The following is a 21908-nucleotide window of genomic DNA, read 5'->3' as shown; positions in this document are numbered from 1 at the left end:
GCAGTATACCACATTGGCAGATGTGCAGGTGAACATCTGCTTGATGTGGAAAGTCTTCTTGGGGCCTGGGATGGGGGTGAGGGAGGAGGTATGGGGGCAGGTGTAGCACTTCCTGCGGTTGCAGGGAAAAGTGCCGGGTGTGGTGGAGCTGGAAGGGAGTGTGGAGCGGACAAGGGAGTCACGGAGAGAGTTGTCCCTCCGGAAAGCAGATAAGGGTGGGGAGGGAAAGACCCTCAAAAACTTAGTAAGGAGTGCCTTCAGCTAGCTTCTTTCAAATGCAATCTTAATTTATGAACATCTCTCCTTAAAAGCTGCAGCTAAACACACAGCCCAGTCTGTGGTGAATCAGCTAGATTAGCAGCATGTGCTTCTTTACATCCAAGTATTTTAAAAAAAAAATTTTGCCTTGAAAAGTCAGAGTTCCTACTTTGACCAGTCTCCATACTTTCAGATGAGGACAGATCAAGCTAGACTTCAACTCCTCAGATGAACAGCTTGCTAATCGTCAGTATCTAAACTCAGAAATGAAGGTAACCACCTGAACCAGGTACAATACACCCAACATCACTTAGTGCCTTTAGGGAAAAAAGAAGTGGGTTTTCTTGATTTCTCATTGGGCGTCATCCAAACAAAGCCAGCAGAAGAAAAAAAATTAAGGGCACAACTTTCTTAGTATTTTTGCAGAGGGTAGGGATTATAAGAGACAACAGGCTTAATCAATAATCAAAATAAGGATGTATGCTTCAGACTTACACTAAACCATTGGTATTTGGTGATTCACTTCTAACAAAGAAGAAAACACTTGTCACTGAACTTAATAATTCTATGCCAGAAAGGTATGGTCAATAAGACTCTAAGGTTTCAGAGTAGATTTGTAGCTCGGATTATGGATGCTGTGGTTGGTTGGCTTGCCGAGCTGGTTCGTTGTTTTTTCCGCAGACGTTTCATTACCCAGCAGGGTAATGAAACGTCTGCAGAAAAACAACAAACCAGCTCAATAAGACTAATAATTCCACAATAGTCACCGCATGAGATTAATGCTGCAAGGTTTAAGTTCACTCACTCAGGAGCACAGCTTCTGCCTTGGTCTCTCCCAAGATGGGCTCAAAGATTCGCAGAAGCGGTTTTGCAAGTTGCTGCTCCAGATAATACTGCGTATCAATTGGAATGTTGTTCTCCAGAACATAGATTGGATCCTTGAGGGAGAGAAATGAGAAGGCATAAAGGATCATTATAAATTGGAAACAAAATTCTACAACAGAAAGCTTAAATCAAAATAAATCATTGCCTGATTCTTCTGAGGAGTATGAACTGTTCCTACAATTTTTTTTTTTAACTATGCACAGTCTCCACATTTCTGGCAGGACTTCCAATCCAGGCTTCTTCAGAAACGTGGAAAGTACCTGGAATCCAACTATTTCCTTGTGATGCAGAATAGTCAAGGGAAAGCAAGTAAGCTCACTCTTTCATGCCAATACTAGCCGTATTCCGTTTAAACATCACAAAGCTGGAGTTAATGATGTAACTTCCAGCTGTTTCACAGCAAAACATTTTCAAAAATAACAGCTACAATTACTCATTATTTCATGACCAGCATTTACTTATTTACTGCTCAACCCCTTTCTTCACTCCACCACAAGTGCTCACCCTCACCCCCTCAACACCCGACACATCCCTCCTTCACACCTTGATATATTCAGACCTTACTCTCTCAATCTTATAAAAAAGCTCAATCTGATCAGCCCCACAACAATGCTGATGACTGTTTTGACATTGGCTGGACAGACAATAGCCAAGAATTCCAAAGGGCATGGGAGGGGTGTGTGCAGCGGGTACATTTTTGCAGTGGTGGTGGAGAGGGCAGGGCAATTCAGGATCATTATGGGAAGAGTGACCACTGCCTGGGGTTAAGAGTAAGGGAGTAGGAACTGGTAGGGGAGATTAACTGGCTCTGGAATAGATTCAAAGCTAGTTGTCTAAGATCCACAGAACCTCCTTCACTAACTGACTTGAAGGAAAAGGCTAGTGCAGAGGAGGAGATTCACAATGGCAGTAAATTTGCAGACAGTTTTTGAGAGGAGCAATCCAAATGGTCAAGTACTTAGCAGTTAACTTAATCCTGCTCTCTTCAGGATCTCTCTGTCACATACAAGACTTCAGAATATTCACCATCACTTGCCTAGAAGGGTGCAATTACAACAGCAACACTCAAAGTTGGACACCATCCAGAATAAAACTGGATCAGTGCAACGTTAATGACCTTAGTAACACACTTGGTTCACACTAGCACACCATGGCCGTTATATGTTCAAACTTCAGGATCCACTGCTACAATTCAGAAAGGATACCTCAACACCTCACCTGTTAGTTCTACCAACGAACCTGAATAATAATATCACCTCCAAATTCCCCCTCAAGTTACAAACCATGTGGAATCAGAAATGAATTGTTGTCCTTTAACATCCACCAGTTGTGGCAAATTCTTGTAATTCCCTATACCCCACTGTTGTGGAAGCACCACCAAGGAGCAGCTGCAGTGGAAACAGTCTATTGAACAGAAGAGCACGCTCAAGAGTCCAAACGGCCTAATCTTGTTCCTACTTCTTATGGTCTTATCTTCGACTAACGTACACGTTGCCCAGCAGAGGATGTCTGAAAGGGGATCCTAGAATGGAATCCCCAATCTCATCACACCCAGGGACTAATTCCTGCCCAAATGAGAACAGCTAGCTCTGCACAGATTGAGTCATAAAAATCACACAGCATGGAAATAGACCCTTTGGTCCAACTAGTCCATGCCAACCAAGCTCCCCAAACTAAACTAGTCCCACTTGCCTGCATTTGACACATATCACTCCAAACCTTTCCTATTCATGTACTTATTCAAATGTCTTTTAAATATTGTAACTGTACCTGCATCCACCACTTCCTCTGGCAGTTCATTCTACACATGAAACACTCTGCATAAAAATGCGCCCCTTATGTCCTTTCCAAAACTTTCTCCTCGCAACTTAAAAATACGCCCTCGAGTTTTGAACTCCCCCACCCTAGGGAAAAGACCCTAGCCTATCTATACCTTATCTATACTCCTCATGATTTTATAAACTTCTATATGGTCACTCCTCAACCTCCTACGCTCCAGTGAAAAGAGTTCCAGCCTATCCAGCCTCTCCTTCTAACTCAAACCCTCTATTCCCGGCAACATCCTGGTAAATCTTTTCTGACCCTCTCCCCCCTCCAATTTAATAATATCCTTCCCATAGCAGGATGACCAGACATCTCTCAGTACTCGAAAACAGGTCTCAATGTCCTGTATAACCTTAGTATAATGACACAACTTCTATACTCGGCGGTCTGAGCAATGAAGCATGCTGAACGCCTTCTTAACAACCCTATTATATTTTTATCTAGTTGTACTTATGATGATAGCATTTTTCACAACAATATTTATATTCTTTTTGTTTGATTCTTCATTCAACAGATTATGAAATTAAATCTTCAAAAGTCCATCATGAACATAATTGCGTTGCAAAAATGTGACACTTCGTACCCCTGCGATTCTTCTGCACAAACCCTTAAGTAGCTGTTAAAGATATTTCATCTCATGAAAGCTGGGAAGGTTTTGTGTGAAAAGAATTGAGGAATTTCCATAGTTTCAATCCAGCTACCAACTGACACAGACCCTCAGCACCAGACTAACTGGCAAGCTCACCGAGTAACTACAGGATGCCTGAATTGGGAAGTGAAAAATTCCAGAGGAGGGCCATCCTTCTGAAAACAGAGCATGAGGATAAAATTGGGCAGAGCAAACAGAAAGAAGGGTCCCGACCCGAAATGTCAACTTTCCAGCTCCTCTGATGCTGTCTGGCCTGCTGTGTTCCTCCAGCTCCAAACTGTATTTTCTGTTACTAACTCATAAATGGCCCTTTTATTTCATAGGTCCTAGCTTGCTGCAGTGGACTACAAAAACAGTTCCTTTGTGGTTTGCTTGCTAGGTGCAGAAACTTTGCCTTATTAGGTTCAATTGTTATGGGCATCCCCCTATACTATTGTAGGATGGGAAACACACCTGATACAACACAAACACCAAAACCACTGAACTTTCTCTTTCTGAGCTGAGGAAGTTAAGCGATCAATTAAACATGTTCAGAAAATAAGGAAATACTTTCACAAAACTGAAAAAAGAGAACAAGTGCTCAAAGGCTCACTTCCCCAAGCACTGCGTAGTTCATACCACAATGAGGAGGGTTCCCAAAAACACTCTCAGAAGGCACTGTCATTAATTTCAACTTCTCTAGCATGCACCCTAAATGCTAATATGTTTCTTTTGGAGAGGGTGGGTATTTGGAAACAGGATAAAATTTTAGACTGCACGTTTGGGTGATTGACTCCATTCTTTTGCACTCATGAGCAATATAGATGGAGCACTACAGGATGATCCTATGAAAGAATTTTACTTAGCCTCTCTATTGCAAGGAAACTACTGTCGATAAGAGAAATATCAGCATGGAAGAGGAAAAATGAGGCAAAAACCTGCCTGCCATTTGTCAACTTCTGATGAAAAATGTGGCATACATATCAACTTGGACAAGTGAGAACCAGGCACTCTCTAATGTCTTCTACGGATGAGTGCCCACCAGCTGTTGAAGAACATACTTCTATACCAAAACAGCCAATCTCTACGGGTACATTTTATATAGTTTCTCCAATTGTCTGCTTTGCTTGCAGCTCCCTCTGAATTTCCCAACATCAAAAAGATGTGGAATTAGAAAGTGAAATTTAAAAAAGGACAATAACAACCTTACAACATACAGACTAAAAATAACCAAAACACCTTAAGGATAAGAACAAGGCAGATGCTGCACATTCCAGGACAAACACCTCATCTGCTCATCACTCAAAGCCTGCAAAGATCAAGAATGAGATGGCATACTTGCCACTTGTCTGGAGAGGTACAGCTACAACACTTCCTAACACCATCTAGGACATAACCGTTTTGCTAATCAGTCCCGGGCCACAGAACTCTATCAACTCTATACACTGCTACAATTACGGAACACCACGCACCAGTGAAACACCATCAACTCATGTAGGTGAATATATCAGCACCAACTAACCTGCAATCTCTACCATCGAGGTAAAGTAGCAGCAATGAGGAAACACGATCACCTTAAAGATCCCTCCAAAACCTCAAGTTGAACAATAATTACCATGCCTCTACTGCCAACATCAGTAAGATGGATTATCTGGTCATCGCGTTATTACTTTTTTATGGGATCTTACTGTGTGCATTTGGCAAAACATTCCCTACATTACAATAGCCACTGAGGTTTGAAAATAGTTGATTGGCTGAAAGTGCTTTGGGACCTCAGGAAATAAAAGATACCTTCCAATCTTATTGTTAATCTTCATAATCCTGGAATTGCATACCCAAAACTTGCATAAAAGACGTTACTGATCAAAGTGAAAGCATTCAAGCTGACAGAAAAGCTGCAAATTGGTAATAGATGAGACTTAGCCAGCACCAAGCAAATTTTGAAACAAAATGAAACATTTGTACCTCAGACTTCATGTAGGCCGCTACACCTTTTGCAGCACTGATGATGACATAGGGCACTCGGTCTCCAAGATTCGGTGCGCTGCCTGCATCTCGCTTTCGCATCCTGTATGACATTGATTGGAATGGATCAAAACACACTTGCAAAACAACTTTCCAGTCAATTATATGTTTTAAAAGTTGATTCCAGTCAATTATTTCAAGTATTAAATCAATTGTGATTCTCTAATTAAACTCTGGGGACTTGGTAATTACTAGGCCATACAACACTCTGCTATGGTGGAACAAACATAGTGACCAGAGATAATACTTCAATCAACGTTACTACTTAAGAGAAAACATTTTCATTCCAAATTAAGGATAATGCTAACCACAAGAATGCCTTACAAATTATGCTGGCAAGTTGATGAAAATGAGTTTACGTCTGCAAGACCAGTCTGCATATGTGACAGACTCCAGTTTGACAGTTTGAGAGGTAACTACAGACCAGTTGGTTGAGTATGACCTCCTCTCGCATAATCTAGCGCTGCAGAACATGGTGCAAAGATATAAATTCTGTATTTCATGGCAGAATTGCATTTTAATAGTCAAGACGAGTACTTCAGGATTGTATTATTTGTATAGTATTAAATGGAAACTGAAGATATTTTCTTTTGTTACTAAATAGCTCCTCATTCCCACTGATTTAAAAGTGGAGATCTCACAAGCACATCAGTATTAGCTGAAGACATAACTGCATTTTGTACAATGATCAGTAACTGGATTCTCAGGACAGTGGACCAGAACTTGAGTGCCAGATACAATTATTTATAACAAAGACCCTGAAAATGTTTATACTGAGGATATAAGTAGCATCCCAGAAACAGGGATAAATCAGGAAATAAAAGGGAGGGAGAAACAGGAAAAAAATCACAAGGAAATGGCAATGAGCAAATTGTTGAAGCTACAGGCTAACATGTCCCCAGGTCCAGAACGACTTCATCTGAGAGTCTTAAAAGTCGTGGTTAGTGAGATAATTGACTATAAGATATAGGAGAAGAATTAGGCCATTCGGTCCAACAAGTCTGCTCCACCATTTGATCATGGTGGACTTATTTCTCAAATCCATTCTCGTGCCTTCTCCCTGTAATTCTTGATCCCCTTGCTAATTAGATCCTACCTTTCTCTGTCTTAAATGCACTCAATGACTTGCCCACCACTGCGGCAGTGAGTTCCACAGATTCACCATCTTCTGCTAGAAAAAATTCATTTCACTTCTAAAAGGATCATCCCATCACTCTGATCTGTGCGTTCAGGTCCTAGTCTCCCCTACTAGTCGAAACATCTTCTTCACATTTACTCTATTCAGGTCTCTCAGTATTCTGTAAGTTTCAATGAGCTCCCTACCATCATCCTTCTAAACTCCATTGAGTACAGACCACCTCCCCCCAACAACCGAGTCCTCAACTGCTCATCATATGACAGGCTCTTTGACCCCAGGACCATTCTTGTAAATCTCCCCCAAACCCCCTCCAACACCAATACATCCCTCCTTAGATAATGGGTCCAAAACTGCTCACAATATTCCAAATGTGGTCTGACAAGAGCCTTAATAGCTTCAGCAGTACATCTCTGCTCTTGTATTCTAGCCCTCTTGAAATGAATGCCAACATTACATTTGCCTTCCTAACTGCCAATGAACTTATATATTAACCTTAAGAGAATCCTGAAGTAGGGGTTCCAAGTCTCTTTGTACTTCATATTTCAAAACCTTTCCCCATTTCGAAAATAGTCTACACCTTTATGCTTCCTACCAAAGTGCATAACTTCATACTTTCCCGCACAGTACTCCATCTGCCACTTCTTTGCCCACTCTCCTAACCCGTCCAAATCTTTCTGCAGCCTCCCCACATCCTCAATACTACCTGTCCCTCCAACTATCTTTGTGTCATTTGCAAACTTAGCAACAATGCCCTCAGTTCTTTTGTTCAGATTGTTAATGTATAACGTGCATAGTTGTGTTCCCAACATTGACTCCTGTGGAGCTTGATTAGTTGCCATTTCTACTCTCTGCCTTCTGCCAGTCAGCCAATCCTCTATCCATGCCAGCATCATACCCGAAACACCATGGGTTCATATTATTTAGCAGCCACGTGTGCGGCACCTTGTCAAAGGCCTTCTGCTAATCCAGATAGAACAGGTCCACTGGCTCTCCTTAGTCTAATTTGCTTGTAATCGTCTCAAACAATTAATGCATTAGCTTTAATTTTCCAAAACTCCCTTGATTCAGAGACAAACCATTAGATTAGAAGATAGCAAATGGAACTCTCTTATGCAAAATGAAGGAAAACAGAAAGCAGGAAATTACAGAGCAGTTAATTTAATATCATTCCCCCATCCCATAGCACTCACTGGTCATGTATAAACTAAGGTAGCAACCACCAGGCTAATCAAATTTGGGAGGCATCATGCATCAATCCAATCATCTTTCCAACAAGAAGATTAACATTGTAACTAGAAGCAGTAATTCTGGTTGCAGTAAAAAAAAACTAAAAAACTGCAGATGCTGGAAATCAGAAGAAAATCAGAAATTGCTGAGAAAAGTCAGCAGATCTGACGGTATCTGCGGACAGAAAGCAGAGTTAATGTTTCAGGTCCAGTAACCCTTCTTCAGAACATAGTCTTGGCTTGCATTAATAAAATTAAACTCAAAGTTAAACTGACCAGAGGGTACCAGATTCAATTCCAGGTCTGTACCAAGCTACATGGTTTCAGCTGCAGCGGTAACTAAGATATCACGCTTAGGGAAATGGAGTTGGGAGTTAGAATGCAGAGGAGACAAAAAAATACCTAGCCCAATTCTTAATGACAGAAAATGCACTTGGAATAGTAAATGAGAAAGAGGATACATGTGACGTGACTTGCAATAAGGTCTTTTTGAAGCACATTCTAGCAAAAGTCAGAATTTCAAGAGATTTGGTTAGACACAAAGGAATGAAATGGGGACTCTGAAGCAACAACGTCTTTGAAGTTTTAGAAAGGCTTCCCTAAGTTAGTGGCTCATTCAAATACAAAGTGAGAGGATGGGTCCTAAATCTACTATGTAAGTCATAGACTGAAGGGAATCTCATTCAAATTGAACCTCAAAATAAACTTTGCGATTATGTGAAAACAAAAGAGAAAAAAATTGAATAGTGTCAATGATGCTAAAAATAGACAAGTCTTGATTACAACGATCACCCACTACCCACAAAGAAGCCACAACTGTGTAAAGGAAAGTCCCATAATCCTTTGCGTGGGTCTGATTAATTCTAAAATAAGACGTTATTGCCCGAACACCTGCATCGGACATGAGCAGACAAGAGCAAGGGCGTTGAGATTGGGCCAGGCTGTTAACGATGCGTGACCTCTGCACCTTTTTTTTATTTTATATCAACATAATCAGTGAACTGCATCCATGAGACCCTCTCTGCCTTTGGGAGTGAGGGTGAGTGCATGGCTCCAACTGATAGGGACAGAATGCCAATGAGCAATTGCAAGATTCAATTCTTTTCTTTACGAACATTTGATCAGGGGAGCCTTTATCAATGGTATCAAACCTTTTTTCAAAACAAAACTAAAGAAACATAGATAACAAAATAGAACATTTAGACCACTGAGCCAGCTGCCACTTTTGTCAATCCTAATTCCCTACTCTTTCCCCATATTCTTAACTTCCCAAGTTTATGATGTGGAGGTGCCGGTATTGGACTGGGGTGGACAAAGTCAGAAGTCACACAACACCTGGTTATAGTCCAACAGGTTTGTTTGGAATCACACAAGCTTTCGGTGCATGGCCCCTTTGTCAGGTGCAGTGAGTGCGAGGGCTACGCTCCGACAGCTTGCATGATTCCAAATAAACCTATTGGACTATAACCTAGTGCTGTGTGACTTCTGACTTTGTCCCTAATTTATCAACAGACAGGAAAGACATTCCAGTCCTTCCAACTTGTCGTACACAACTGTTATATCTTGGGTGTCACAGTTTATGCACTCTCCACACCAATCAGGAACTCTGCAATCTCAGGTACAGTGTCAGAATTTAAAGCCAGCAACGTTGAAAGAATGGCAATTCATGTCCAGGTTGGGACATTTGAAACTTGGCCAACTTAAAGGTGATGGCTCACCAATGCGCAAGCTGTCTTTGTATTTCCTGATGGCAGAAGTCACAGAGTTTGGAAGAGCTTATGAAGAAACCTTGCTCCAATGTACCTTCACAGATAGTACACACCATTACCATTAAGCACTGGTCATGGATAGGCCACCACTACTCTATGTGGTGTCTTACTACATTTAACTGGTCATCATGTTTGTCAACGCAACAGTTACTGAAATTTAAAGCAATACATTGTGTATGATATACTTGGAAGTAGATTGGAGAGATGCATTAAGGCAACATGTAAGTCTTTCTATTTGAATATTTTCCCCACAAATATAAGCATGGGTATTTCATTTTCTCCCTCCCTCTCATCATCGTCAAGCATGGCTTCAGATTAAAAAAATATTAAAGGTCGCTTGGTCACAGGAAATCTGAGCAATTTTATCTCAAAGCAACATTTTTTTTGTATTTTGCGCAACGGCTTCTGGTCTTGCAGCTGCTGTGTGGCGCAGCCTCAAGTTGCTATTTCTGCATTTCCTGCAAAACACAGGTCAATGATTCTGGCTCCTCGTTGGAAACAAAACAAAACACATTTCCAAATGCAGTATTCCCACTCCGTACTGCAGTACTAACAAAATCTGCCTAAGCTTTTCAAAAGCAAATTTTGATAACTTGGTAGGAGATTCAAAACCAAAAAGAAATTCATTCCAAAGCATCCATAGGCATTTCTCTCTCAACTCACTCAATTCCCCACATATACATATTCGACCACTCTTCAGACACAACTGGATTTCACAGCTATTTTCACTGTCACTTGAGAAATCTTCAAACCATTTCTTTCACGTGCACTGGTAAGAAAATGCAGTCAGGAAATCAGGATCAATGCAAGCTCTTAAGTCACTTCAGGAGCTACAAGGAAAGAACTTTCGTACATATAATACCTTTTACAACCTAAGAATATTCCAGAGCTCACTGCAGTTTTTGTTTTTTTTAAAAGTGTAGTCATTGTTGTAAGAGGAAGATGGTAGTCAATTTGTGTAGGACCAGGTTCCAAAATCAGTCGTAGTAATGATCAAATAATCTGTGATCTCAGTTTGACAGATAAACTCCCTTGGTCTCTTTCAAATACTGCCATGGGATCTATTGGGTTCTCAGGAGACAGTAGATGGAGATTCAGTTTGACTTCTCATCCAGAAGGTAGCACCTCCAACAGTGCAGCACGCCCCTATAACACAATGAAATACTACTCTAGATTATGTGCTCTGCTCAAGTCCCTGGGGTGGGACTTGAAGCCACAACTGTCTGACTCAGTGGCAAGAGCATCATTCACTGAGTCAGAACTGACAAACATACCAGGCACTGAGTTTTGAGCAGATGGTCAGTGCCAAATTTGCTGTTCTTGTGCAGGACAGTCAGTTTCACTCAAGTTAGGGAGAAAATAAAAGCATGACTCCTATGTCTTAAAATTTCCTAGTGAGAAAGATGTGCAGATTGATGCCATTAATGAACTGAACTGGATTTGGCTGCATGCACAGGTCTGGTGGCAACCTCCATGTAGCCTCATACAATAATAAAGGCTACTTCAGTGAGGTACCAGAGGACTGCCAACATGCATGAAACCAGGTTCCAGCAAGTCTTGAAATTTGCAAGAAAACTGTAAATGAAGGGGTAGGGGTAGAAGGTGGAGTGGGGCAAGACAGACAGAAATCTTAAGAGAAGACAGACATCAAATTACCTTTCTGCTAGCTCCACATGGGCCTGTTTCCCTGCATACTCATCAGCCATCCTTGTGAGTTCCTTTGTAATCACGAGCTGTGAGATGTCAATCCTATTACACAGCAAATCAGAGATAACTTCTTTTGCGTGCTCGACTGCTCCTGCTGGATCCCTGTTATGGAGTAAAAGTGTAGCCAATGAAACCCTGCAATATACTTTGCCCTTCATAACAAATGATGAATTACAAACATATAAATTAAGATCAGGAGTAGGCCATTTGTTCTTTGGTATCTGTTCCATGTTTTGCATGTTAATCCCCATTCAGGTATCTCCTTCAGACAATATGGTGGCATGCTGAGTCATAAACACCTCTGGTAGTGCCTATCTCTTGGCTGGGGGCAAGACGAGAGTAGGAGGACGAAATCACACTAAGCTCTGCAGCGACAGATACACCTCAAGCAATGAAAGGCCTTCCAAATCTTTCTGAAATAGCACGCCTTTTCACAGTTTTAGGACATTAGTGCAGGTTCTGACGCTGCATCGCTTTCCACTTGACACTCTGAATATCGAACATACAGCTAATTTCATGGTTCAGATTAATTTGGGTTTTCAGGTCTAATCAAATTGCTTTACACCCTAACTGCCAAGAGGTTTTTACAAGGGCACTGAAGACTCATCAGACACAAACTAGGAAAACATGTTTTATCGTATCCAAGCCAATGCAACGTTCTGACTGTGCGCCAACTTCAAAATTCAACCAAAGTGTCAGCATCTAGCTGAATGATGCACAGGTTTAAGTAATGAATTGGCGAAACCAGGACGAGCTCCAATTTCTTAGGAAAATATTTTTAAAAACTAGTCTTGTTTGGAAGCTCTTTCAATTTCTAAAGATATGAAATTTAATAATGGGTTACGGTATCTCCATCCACCCTTTCTTCAGTGGATTCAATCTTCAACTTTGGAGATAAAAGGACAATGCATCTAGTGACCATCTTATCAATTTTCAATCAACCCTTTCTTCAGGTGTCAAATTTCATCAGTGTATATACCCCGCATAACCATACTCAGTGGAGAAATGAATCTTCCAAACCAAGATTGAATGAAATAGAAAATAAAACAGATTCATAACTACCTGTCAATTAAAATCTTCTGAAGACAAGTATTGATCAAGTTGGCTACCAGTGGGCAATTATCCCTTCTCACCGTCTCTATACCCTTGCAATCCATCTTATCATGGGTATTTGGGTTGGAGGAAAAGTACAATCCAGCGTAGCGTTTTTTGTTGATCAGCAGATATGGGAAATACACCTAAAACAGAGATTTGTAGAAATATTATCTGTCACCATCTGCCAAAGGGGAAGGGTTAGTCAATCTAATTTTTCCTCTGGAATAATCAAGATCATCTTTGACACACTTCAAAAACAAAATTCCCTGACACCAATTCCTCCTTCTCCTTTCCCAGACATTACTTCAGACTGAATCAGACGTTTTGTACTAGAGTCTTATGTCACAAGCAGTTTCAGACCTCTTATGAACAACAGCAATAACTATATTTATGTAGCATCTTGAAATGTTCCATGGTGTTTTACAGGAGTATTCATGGATACAATCTGACACCAAGCCACATATGGAACTTTTCAAGGAGTGTAGATGATCAAAGGTTTGGTCAAGAGAAGGGTTTTAATGGCAATCTTAAAACAGGAATGAAAGGTAAAGAGATGGAAAGGTTTGGTAAACAAATTCTAAAACTAAGCAAAGGTGATGTGATAAGATGTGCTTGAGAAGCGAGTTAGAAACATGGAAATATCTAAAGATTGTAGGGCTGGAGAAGTTAGAAAGGTAGACAGATGCAAAGCCATGGAAGGACGAGTGTTTTGAAACAAAGATGGTGCTTAAGTGGGAGCCAATATAGGTCAGCAAGTTGATTCACTACAAGTAAGGGCACAGGCAACAGAGCTTCGGACATTCTCAAGTTTACAGAGGGCCCAAAGTGGATGTGCAATGTTTCTGCTCAACCAAAACCTTTAATGCCTTTTTACATCCAGATCTGACTACTCCAACCTTTCCCTTGCTGGTCCTCTATACTACACCCCTCACATGTATCCAAAACTCCAAAGCACGCACCTTACCCCCAAACAATATCTTAACTGCACTCCTGTCCTCCAGTACGAAAATCCTTCTCTGTAAATCCTTGTATGGTCTCATCTATTCATGCAATCGCTTCAACTGTATACGATTACCCCATGACGCTGTACCTCAGAAGGGTTAATGTTTTGTGCAACCTCTCAATGTTACACCATATGTTGCTGAATCATCAGCTTCTTGAGCTCTCTCTGATTTCCTCTAGACATTCCTTCACCTCTGCATCTCTTTCATACTTCAGTTTCTCAAAATCCATCTCTTCATTCAAGATTTCAGTCACTTCTTCCTAGTCTCTTGCTTCCTAATGAAGCGCGTTGGAGTATTTATATTGCAAATCAAACTCTATACTAATGTATTTTATTGTTTCAATAATGCACCTGACCTAACTGATAAGACAGGGCAATTCAGCTTTTGAAAGACTTATACTTGCATTTCTTATTTACTCGCCTGTTGTGTTTGACTTTTTAGGTCATGTTTTGGAATGGGCTTTTCAGAGCATTAATAACTGACATCAGCAAGGTCATAGAAACTGGAATACAAGCTTTGTGTTTAGCCCTTAAGATTTCAGGCAGGATCTATTTGAACACCTAATTTTTAAGAAAATTTGTGCTTTTAGATAGTGCCTATCATGACCTCAGGACATCCCAAAGCCAATTAAACACCGTGAAGTGCAATCGCTGTCATGGTGTAGGGTATATGACAGCCAATTTGAATGCAGTAAAGTCACAGAGAATCTTTGGTCCAATGCGCCCATTTGCCACATTTGGCCCATAATGCCCTAAACCCTTCCTACTCATGTACCCATCCAGATGCCTTTTCAATGTTGTAATTGTACCAGCCTCCACCACTTCCTCTGGCAGCTCATTCCATACACCCACCAGCCTCTGCGAGAAAAAGTTGCTCCTTAGGTCCCTTTTAAATCTTTCCTCCCTCACTTTAAACCTACGCCCTTTAGTCTTGGGACTCTCCCACCCAAGGGAAAATACCTTGTCTATTTACCCTATCCATGCCCCTCATGATTTTATAAACCTTTACAAGGTGACCCCTCAGCCTTCAACGCTCCAGGGAAAACAACCCCTGTCTTTTCACCTTCTCCCTACAGCTTAGACCCTCCAATCCTGGCAATATCCTTGTAAATCTTTTCTGAACTCTTTCAAGTTTCACAACATCTTTCCCATAGGAGGGAGAGCAGAATTGCAAACAATATTCAATTGCAGCCTAACCAATGTTCTTTACAGCCACAACATGACCTTCCAACTCCGATACTCAGTGCACTGACCAATAAAGGTAAGCATTCCAAACGTTGTCTTCATTATCCCACCTACCTGTGAGTCTGCTTTCAAGGAACTATGAACTTGCACTCCAAGGTCTCTTTGTTCATCAACACTCCCCAGGACCTTACCATTAAAGTGTACAAGTACTGTGCAAATCTGCCTTTCCAAAATGCAGTACCTCATAAATTAAACTCCATCTGCTAACCCTCGGCCCATCTGATCAAGATCCCATTGTACTCTAAGGTAACCTTCTTCGCTCTCCACTACACCTCCAATTTTGGTGTCATCTGCAAACTTACTAACCATACCTTTCTTCACATCCAAATCATTTTATATAAACGACCATAACCAGTGGACGCAAAACCGATCCTTGTGTCGCACCGCTGGTAACAGGCCTCCAGTCTGAAAGGCAACCCTCCACCATCACCCTGTCTTCTACCTTTCAGTCAGTTCTGCATCCAAATAGCTAGTACTTCCTCTATTCCGTGTGATCTAACCTTGCTAACTAGTCTGCCATGAGGAACCTTGTCGAACGCCTTACTGAAGTCCATATAAATCACGTTCACTGCTCTGCCCTCATCAATTCTTTTTGTTACTTTACAAAAAACTCAATCAAGTTTGTGAGAGCTGATTTCCACACACAAAGCCACGTTGATAATCCGTAATCAGTCCCTGCCTTTCCAAATATATGTAAATCCCGTCTCTCTGGATTCCCTCCAACAACTTGCCCAGCACTGACATCAATCTCACCAGTCTATAGTGCCTAGCCTTTTCCTTACCGCCTTTCATAAATAGTGGCAACACATTAGCCAACCTCCAGTCTTCCAGCACCTCATCTGTGGCTATCGATAATACAAATATCTCAGCAAGGGGCCCAGCAATCATTTCCCTAGCTTCCCACAAAGTTCGAGGGTACACCTGATCAGGTTCTGGGGACTTATCCACCTTTATGAGTTTTAACACATCCAGCATCACCTTCTCTGTAATATGGACATTTTTCAAGATGTCGTTATTTATTTGCCCACATTCTGTATCTTCCACATCTTTCTCCACAGTAAACACTGATGCAAAATACTCATTTAGCATCTCTCCATCTCCTGTGGTTCAACACATAGGTGGCTTTGCTGATCTGTAAGGGGTCCTATTCTCTCCCTAGTTACCCTTTTGTCCTTAACGTACTTGTAGAATCCGTTTGGATTCTCCTTAACTCTATTTGCCAAAGCTATCTCATGTTCCCTTTGTGCCCTCTTAATTTCCATCTTAAATATACTCCTACTGCCTTTCTACTCTTTTACAGAATCATTAAACTTCTGCAGTCTATACTTGACCTACGCTTCCTTCTTATTCTTGACCAAAACCTCAAATTCTGTAGGCATCCAGCATTCCCTACACCTATGAGCCTTGCTCTTCACCCTAACAGGAACATTCTGTCTCTGGACTCTCATTATCTCATTTTCAAAGGCTTCCCATTTTCCAGCCATCCTTTTACCTGCAAACCTCCACCCCAATCAACTTTTGAAAGGTCTTGCCTAATACTGTCAAAATTGGCCTTCCTCCAATGTAGAACTTTAACTTTTAGACCCAGTCAATCCTTTTCCATCACTATTTTAATTATGGTCATTGGCTTCAAAGTGCTGTGCACATCAGTGAGAATGTTTTAATGTATGTCAATAAGGGATAAACAGTGGCTAGGACATTAGAAAGAACTACAAATTCTTCTTCAAGAAGTGCCATGACATTCTTTGCATAAAGAAAAGGAGCAAAAGACAATTTAGTCCTTTCAAGTCTGCTCCATCATTTAATGAGTTCATGGAAGATGTTCTACGTCAACACCATTCTTTTGTGGTATCAGTCTCCCTTCGTGTTGATGGAATCTCCCTTCTACTGAACTTGAAAATATTCAACAACTGAACCTCCAAAGCCCCCTGTGCAGAGATTTCCAAAGATTCACTACCTTTATTGAAGAAATTCTTCTCATCTAAGTCTTAATGGCCTGCCCTTTATTCCAATAATGTGCCTACTGGTTACAGACTGGGAAACGCCACACTCTCTATCTTCCCGCGTCCACCCATCAGAGGAAAAACGTTCTTGCATCTATCCTGTTGAGCCCTGAAAAAATTGTGTTTCAATGAGATCATCTCTCATTCTTAATACCAGCAAACAAAGGACCAGTCTATTTCTTCTTTCCACATGGGATACTCCTTCCTACATCCTCGCCAATGGCCCAGTAAGGCATCTGTTTAAAGGTTCTGCACTTTGGTTGAGACATTAACAGTGTATCTCTCCCTCTATATCACACCAGGTGTTAATCCAAGGTCTCTACAGGGGAATTTAAATCTACAAGCTTTTGACTCAAAGGAACTATGTTAACAATTGTGCCACATCTGACACAGCTGGTATGAGAGGTCCTTAACCAACAAAGACTTTCTCTCCAAATTGTGACCAATAACGCATGAGCTACAATTCAGATATAGTCCAAATCCAAAGGAGCAAATATTCACAAGCTGTTGGTTACAAAACAAAGAAGCAAGAAAAAAGTATGACTTCTGCAGGGGAAAAGAAAAATTAGTTTTTGAATTAAATTGCCATTAGTTTCATGCTTGACATTCTTTTTATCAATCAATAAACGAAATGATTTCAAATTTAAAAGACTTTCATTAGTTTTATAAAACAACCTCATGAATGCTAAACAAGCATGAATGTCTACACCATTTTAAGCTGTAAATGTAAAACAGCTCAAGAGCCACATCTATAACTCTGAATTAGGTTTTACATTTGATTTGGTATTGAGTGCAACCAATTTTAACCTCTTAAAACAAAAAAGGATCCAGATTTGGTCACAAACTCTGAAAGAGAGGAAATAGAGGTTTAATACCCAAAGGACAAATGTCTGAGAATCTGCATTTATATTATGGTACTGCAGACTTAACTGGGATGGACCCAAAACCATGATATTCTCAGACTCCTCACTTCCATTTTTACCAAATCAAGCTCAACAAAAATTCATACTAGATTTTCCACTCACCTTTTCAAACTCCAGTTTAATGGGGGGAATGAAGTGACTTGAAACCCATTCAGCTGCCTCACGACCCAAAGCCATGCTTTCCTTCACGGTCTCAGTTCCCAGTTTACACATGACAGAATCTGTGTCGCCATAAATTACCTAATTAAAAACAAATTAGGAACTAGGATAAAAGCGAAAAAAAATCCCTTTGATGATACAGAGCAGATATATAAAATGGTGCAGCTGACTTGTCAATTGCTGTTTCCCACTTTCTCATTCTTCCTGCCCTTTACAGTACTTTTATTTCTCCCCCCTCTTTACCCCCCTCTTCTCCTTTGCTGCTCTTACACTTGCTGCATTCATACTTCCTGCTCCTTTCTGTGCAATTCTCATTCTATTATTGGAAGTAGCAACCTAGTTACCTGAATGAGAACAAGTAGCACGATTGTTGAAAGCTGCATAACATAATTCACGCAAGCATAAAAACAAGAGGAAACTTAGTAACCTCCAACCCCTCAAATCATTTGCCTGGATAGGCCTCAAGTCCTACAATCTGAGAACTAAGCACCGAGTTAGAATATACCCAACAGAAGACTGGTACTGTTACAAGGGCATCTTATATTTAACATTGCTTTGAGGACTTAAGTTTTAAAGAACTGTAGAAAAAAGGAATTTATTTCAAGTCCCATGGGAATATCTGGAGTAGTTCTTTTAAAGGAAGTCATTAAAACTTCACTGGGGACATTCGAGGGATGTTTTTGATATGCATTGCCTTGGATAGATTCTTGCTTTATCTAGCTAGGTTGGAGTAAAGCCAGCTAAGAACCAATGAGTTGGACAGAAGCTTGCTATGAACAAGGTGTGCAGGTGATCCTTTCCATTTCTGAAAAGAATGCCCCCTTGATCAGCTCAGGGTGAAACAGAAGTACAGTAAAGGTGCAGGGAGAATTTGAAAGCAGGAAAAGTTATCGTCTAAGTCAACAGAAACAACAATCTAACACAGGACCTTCTGGTCTTTTTGACTTGGTGCTGTATCAAATAACATTTGTACTCTGTATCATCAAAATGCTGTGTTATTTTAAAAGTAGGATTGAAAGAACATCTCAATATTGTATTTCCTGAACAAGCTGTGTCTGTGTTGAACATGCATGATTAGTGACTTGACGACACAAACCAGAACAACCTATACTTTATCCTTTTGCCTTCAAGAACAACTCATCAGTTAAATTTATTTCTCCTGAAAGCCAATCTTTGCAAAGAAATCTAATGTTTCCCTCCTTCCCTGATGGGTGTTTGTTTGCATGCTTGTTTCACTTAGAGCAATAAGCATTTATATTTTAATATTAGTAGGATAACTAGTAAGTGAGTAGGTTAACCAATTACTGCACCCTTAATAGGTTTTAATAATAGGTTTTGATAATTAAACCCATAATTGTATTCATTCTAATAGGTAGATTTTTTTTAAAAAATCTGATATAGATCAGTTATCTAATTGGTCATCTAACTGGAAAAAGTATTTGTTTTTATTTTGCAACCAGCGTAGTGGCATTACAGTGATAGTGCATTCTTCCAGCCTCTGTTGTAACAAGAAAATAATGCAAAGGTTGGATGTATGGTAACTAGTATGTTTACACCACTTTGACAGACTGGGAAGACGGAGGTAGCTAGGGTGGTGATAAACTTAAAATATGCAAGTGCCTGAATGGACTAGATGGTTAGAGGTGGTCTTTTCCAAGAGAATATCATGTTCTTGCAATAATGTTCCTGATGTGCATATTAACATTGCATTCCTTCAGATGGAAAATGGACCAATTCCTACCTTAGCATCTGCTTTGTAGCCATTTGCAATGGTGTACTTCGATTCAACAAGTTGCTTTGTTTTCTCAATCATTTGCCGGCCAAACCCAGTAACACTCTGGAAAAAACATTTGATTTTAAAGCTCAATTCTTTCACATTGTAAGCACAGAGAATTGCTCTGAGAAATGACCAGTTGACAAAAGATAAACAGATGTAAAATTAGAGTGTTTTTTTTTTCAAATCATCAAGGTATAGGAAGTGCTGGGGAATATTATATTCTCCATTTCTGGTACCAAGTATCAATATTAAGCGCTGATAACTTTGATATTAGTTAGAAAGCAAAGCTCCCCCTGCTGCTGCAGTACCATCCTCCCCAAATTTGCACCTAATCAAAGGTGAATTATGCTAATTTCATTTCAGATATATTTTTAATCTACGCAGTTTGAAAATGACAAGAGAACAGCAATGCAGTATATGCAGTACATATGACCTCTCAGAAATGTTTTGATTAGCTGTCTTGTGAGAAAAAACTTTTCACCAAAATATATGGAGTCAGAGACCAGGTAGTACAAGCAATCTAAAGGTGGCCACAAAACTGAAACTGAAGGTAAGAATTATGGAAAATTTCTCAGACAGACAGAAAATGGGAAGTGGTGTCCCACACTGATGTGTGTTGAAAAGACTGTTGTTTTATGTTTACCATAAATGATTTTGGCTCAGAAATTAGAGAAATGCTTTTTGAAATTCATAAATACAGAATTGAGAGGAAAGGTATAACTCATGTTGAAGACTTCACCAGATTACAGGAACATATACAAATTCTTGAATCAGAAGGAGGCCACTCAGCCCCTTGAGCCTGCATTGCCAATAAGGTCAATGCAGATCTGATTGTAATCTCAAACCATATTCCTATCTACGCTTGATAATTTTTCACTCTTTGCTTAACAAAACTTTATTTACCTCTGCCTCAGAAATATTCAAGGACTCAGCTTCCACCATCTTTTCTGGAAGAGTTCCGAAGACTCATGACCCTCTCAGAAAAACAGATGACCCTGTTTCTCAATTCTCCCACCAAAGTAAACATCCTCTCCATATCTATCCTGCCAAGACTATTCGGATTTTATATCTTTCAATCAAGTAGCTTCTTACTCTTCCAAATTCCGGCAGATAACAAGCCTAGGCTGTCCAACCTTTCCCCATTGGACAATCTGTCCATTCCAGGTACAGGTCTAGTAAAATAAAACACAGATTGCAGATGTTGGAGATCTGAAACAAAAATAGACATTGCTGGCAAAAATCAGATGTGGCAGCATCTGTGTGAAGAAAGCAGAGTTAACATTTCAAGTAAAGATGAGGTTAGTGGGGGCTGGGGATGAGAAGAGACAGAGCGCGCGCGAGACAGCGGGAGAGAGAGACAAAGCGAGCGAGAGACAGAGACAAAGCGAGAGACAGAGACAAAGCGAGAGACAGAGACAAAGCGAGAGACAGAGACAAAGCGAGAGACAGAGACAAAGCGAGAGACAGAGAGCGCACACAAACGAGTGACAGCGCGAGACAGAGAGCGGTGATAGGGGTAGGCAAATGAGGGGATTATGGATGGCAAACCAGGACAGAAGAGAAGCAGAGGAAGTGATAGTGAGAGGTCAGGTTGGCAGAGAATGGGTAGTCTGTGCTGAAAGTAAACCATGCAATGTGATAACAGTTGTTGGAGTGGGTGAAAATGGGTTGGCAGCGCTAAAAGCAACCATGTCAACTGGATGCAGGGTGAATAAAAAAAAACAGAAGGATAGAATCAGGTTCTAAATTTATTGAACTTGATGTTGAGTTCCACAGGCTGCAGGGTCCCCAAGTGTAAGATGAGACGTTGGTCTTCCAGCTTGCACTCAGGCTCAACTTTTCAAGGCTTCTCTAAACTGGCTCGAATGCATTTACATCATTAAATAAGATGACCAATACTGCACACAGAACTCTAGATGCTGTCTTACGAACACCCTTACTGATGCATAACCTGATGACTTCTGAATTCAATTCCCCTTGTGGTAAACAACAGCATCTACCAGCTTCAGAGATAGTAGGAACTGCCGATGCTGCAGAATCTGAGATAACAAGGCGTACAGCTGGATGAACACAGCAGGCTGAGCAGCATCAGAGGAGCAGGAAAGCTGATGTTTCGGGTCTGGACTTTTCTTCAGAAAATTTTTCTGAAGAAGGGTCCAGACCCGAAACGTCAGCTTTCTTGCTCCTCTGATGCTGCTTGGCCTGCTGTGTTCATCCAGCTCTACACCTTGTTATCTCAGCAT

General features: G+C 40.6%; 1 protein-coding gene across 3 annotated transcripts in view; it reads right to left on the bottom strand.

Moving 5' to 3' along the window:
• pold1 (polymerase (DNA directed), delta 1, catalytic subunit) overlaps positions 1-21908 on the bottom strand; it is a 121721-nt gene that overhangs the window by 24598 nt on the left and 75215 nt on the right. For all 3 annotated transcript variants that reach the window (XM_048617467.1, XM_048617466.1, XM_048617468.1), the window contains exons 18-23: positions 19630-19725; positions 17832-17969; positions 12523-12698; positions 11410-11562; positions 5561-5663; positions 1064-1196 (exon numbers count right to left, since the gene is read on the bottom strand). In XM_048617467.1, the coding sequence (XP_048473424.1) occupies positions 1064-1196; positions 5561-5663; positions 11410-11562; positions 12523-12698; positions 17832-17969; positions 19630-19725 (799 nt within the window). The remainder of the gene's footprint in view (positions 1-1063; positions 1197-5560; positions 5664-11409; positions 11563-12522; positions 12699-17831; positions 17970-19629; positions 19726-21908) is intronic.

Source organism: Rhincodon typus, chromosome 37 (genome assembly GCF_021869965.1).
Source record: "Rhincodon typus isolate 14 chromosome 37, sRhiTyp1.1, whole genome shotgun sequence".
Lineage (NCBI taxonomy): Eukaryota > Metazoa > Chordata > Chondrichthyes > Orectolobiformes > Rhincodontidae > Rhincodon > Rhincodon typus.
The sequence above is the reverse complement of the archived record's forward strand: the minus strand, read 5'-3'. Positions and strand labels throughout refer to the sequence as shown.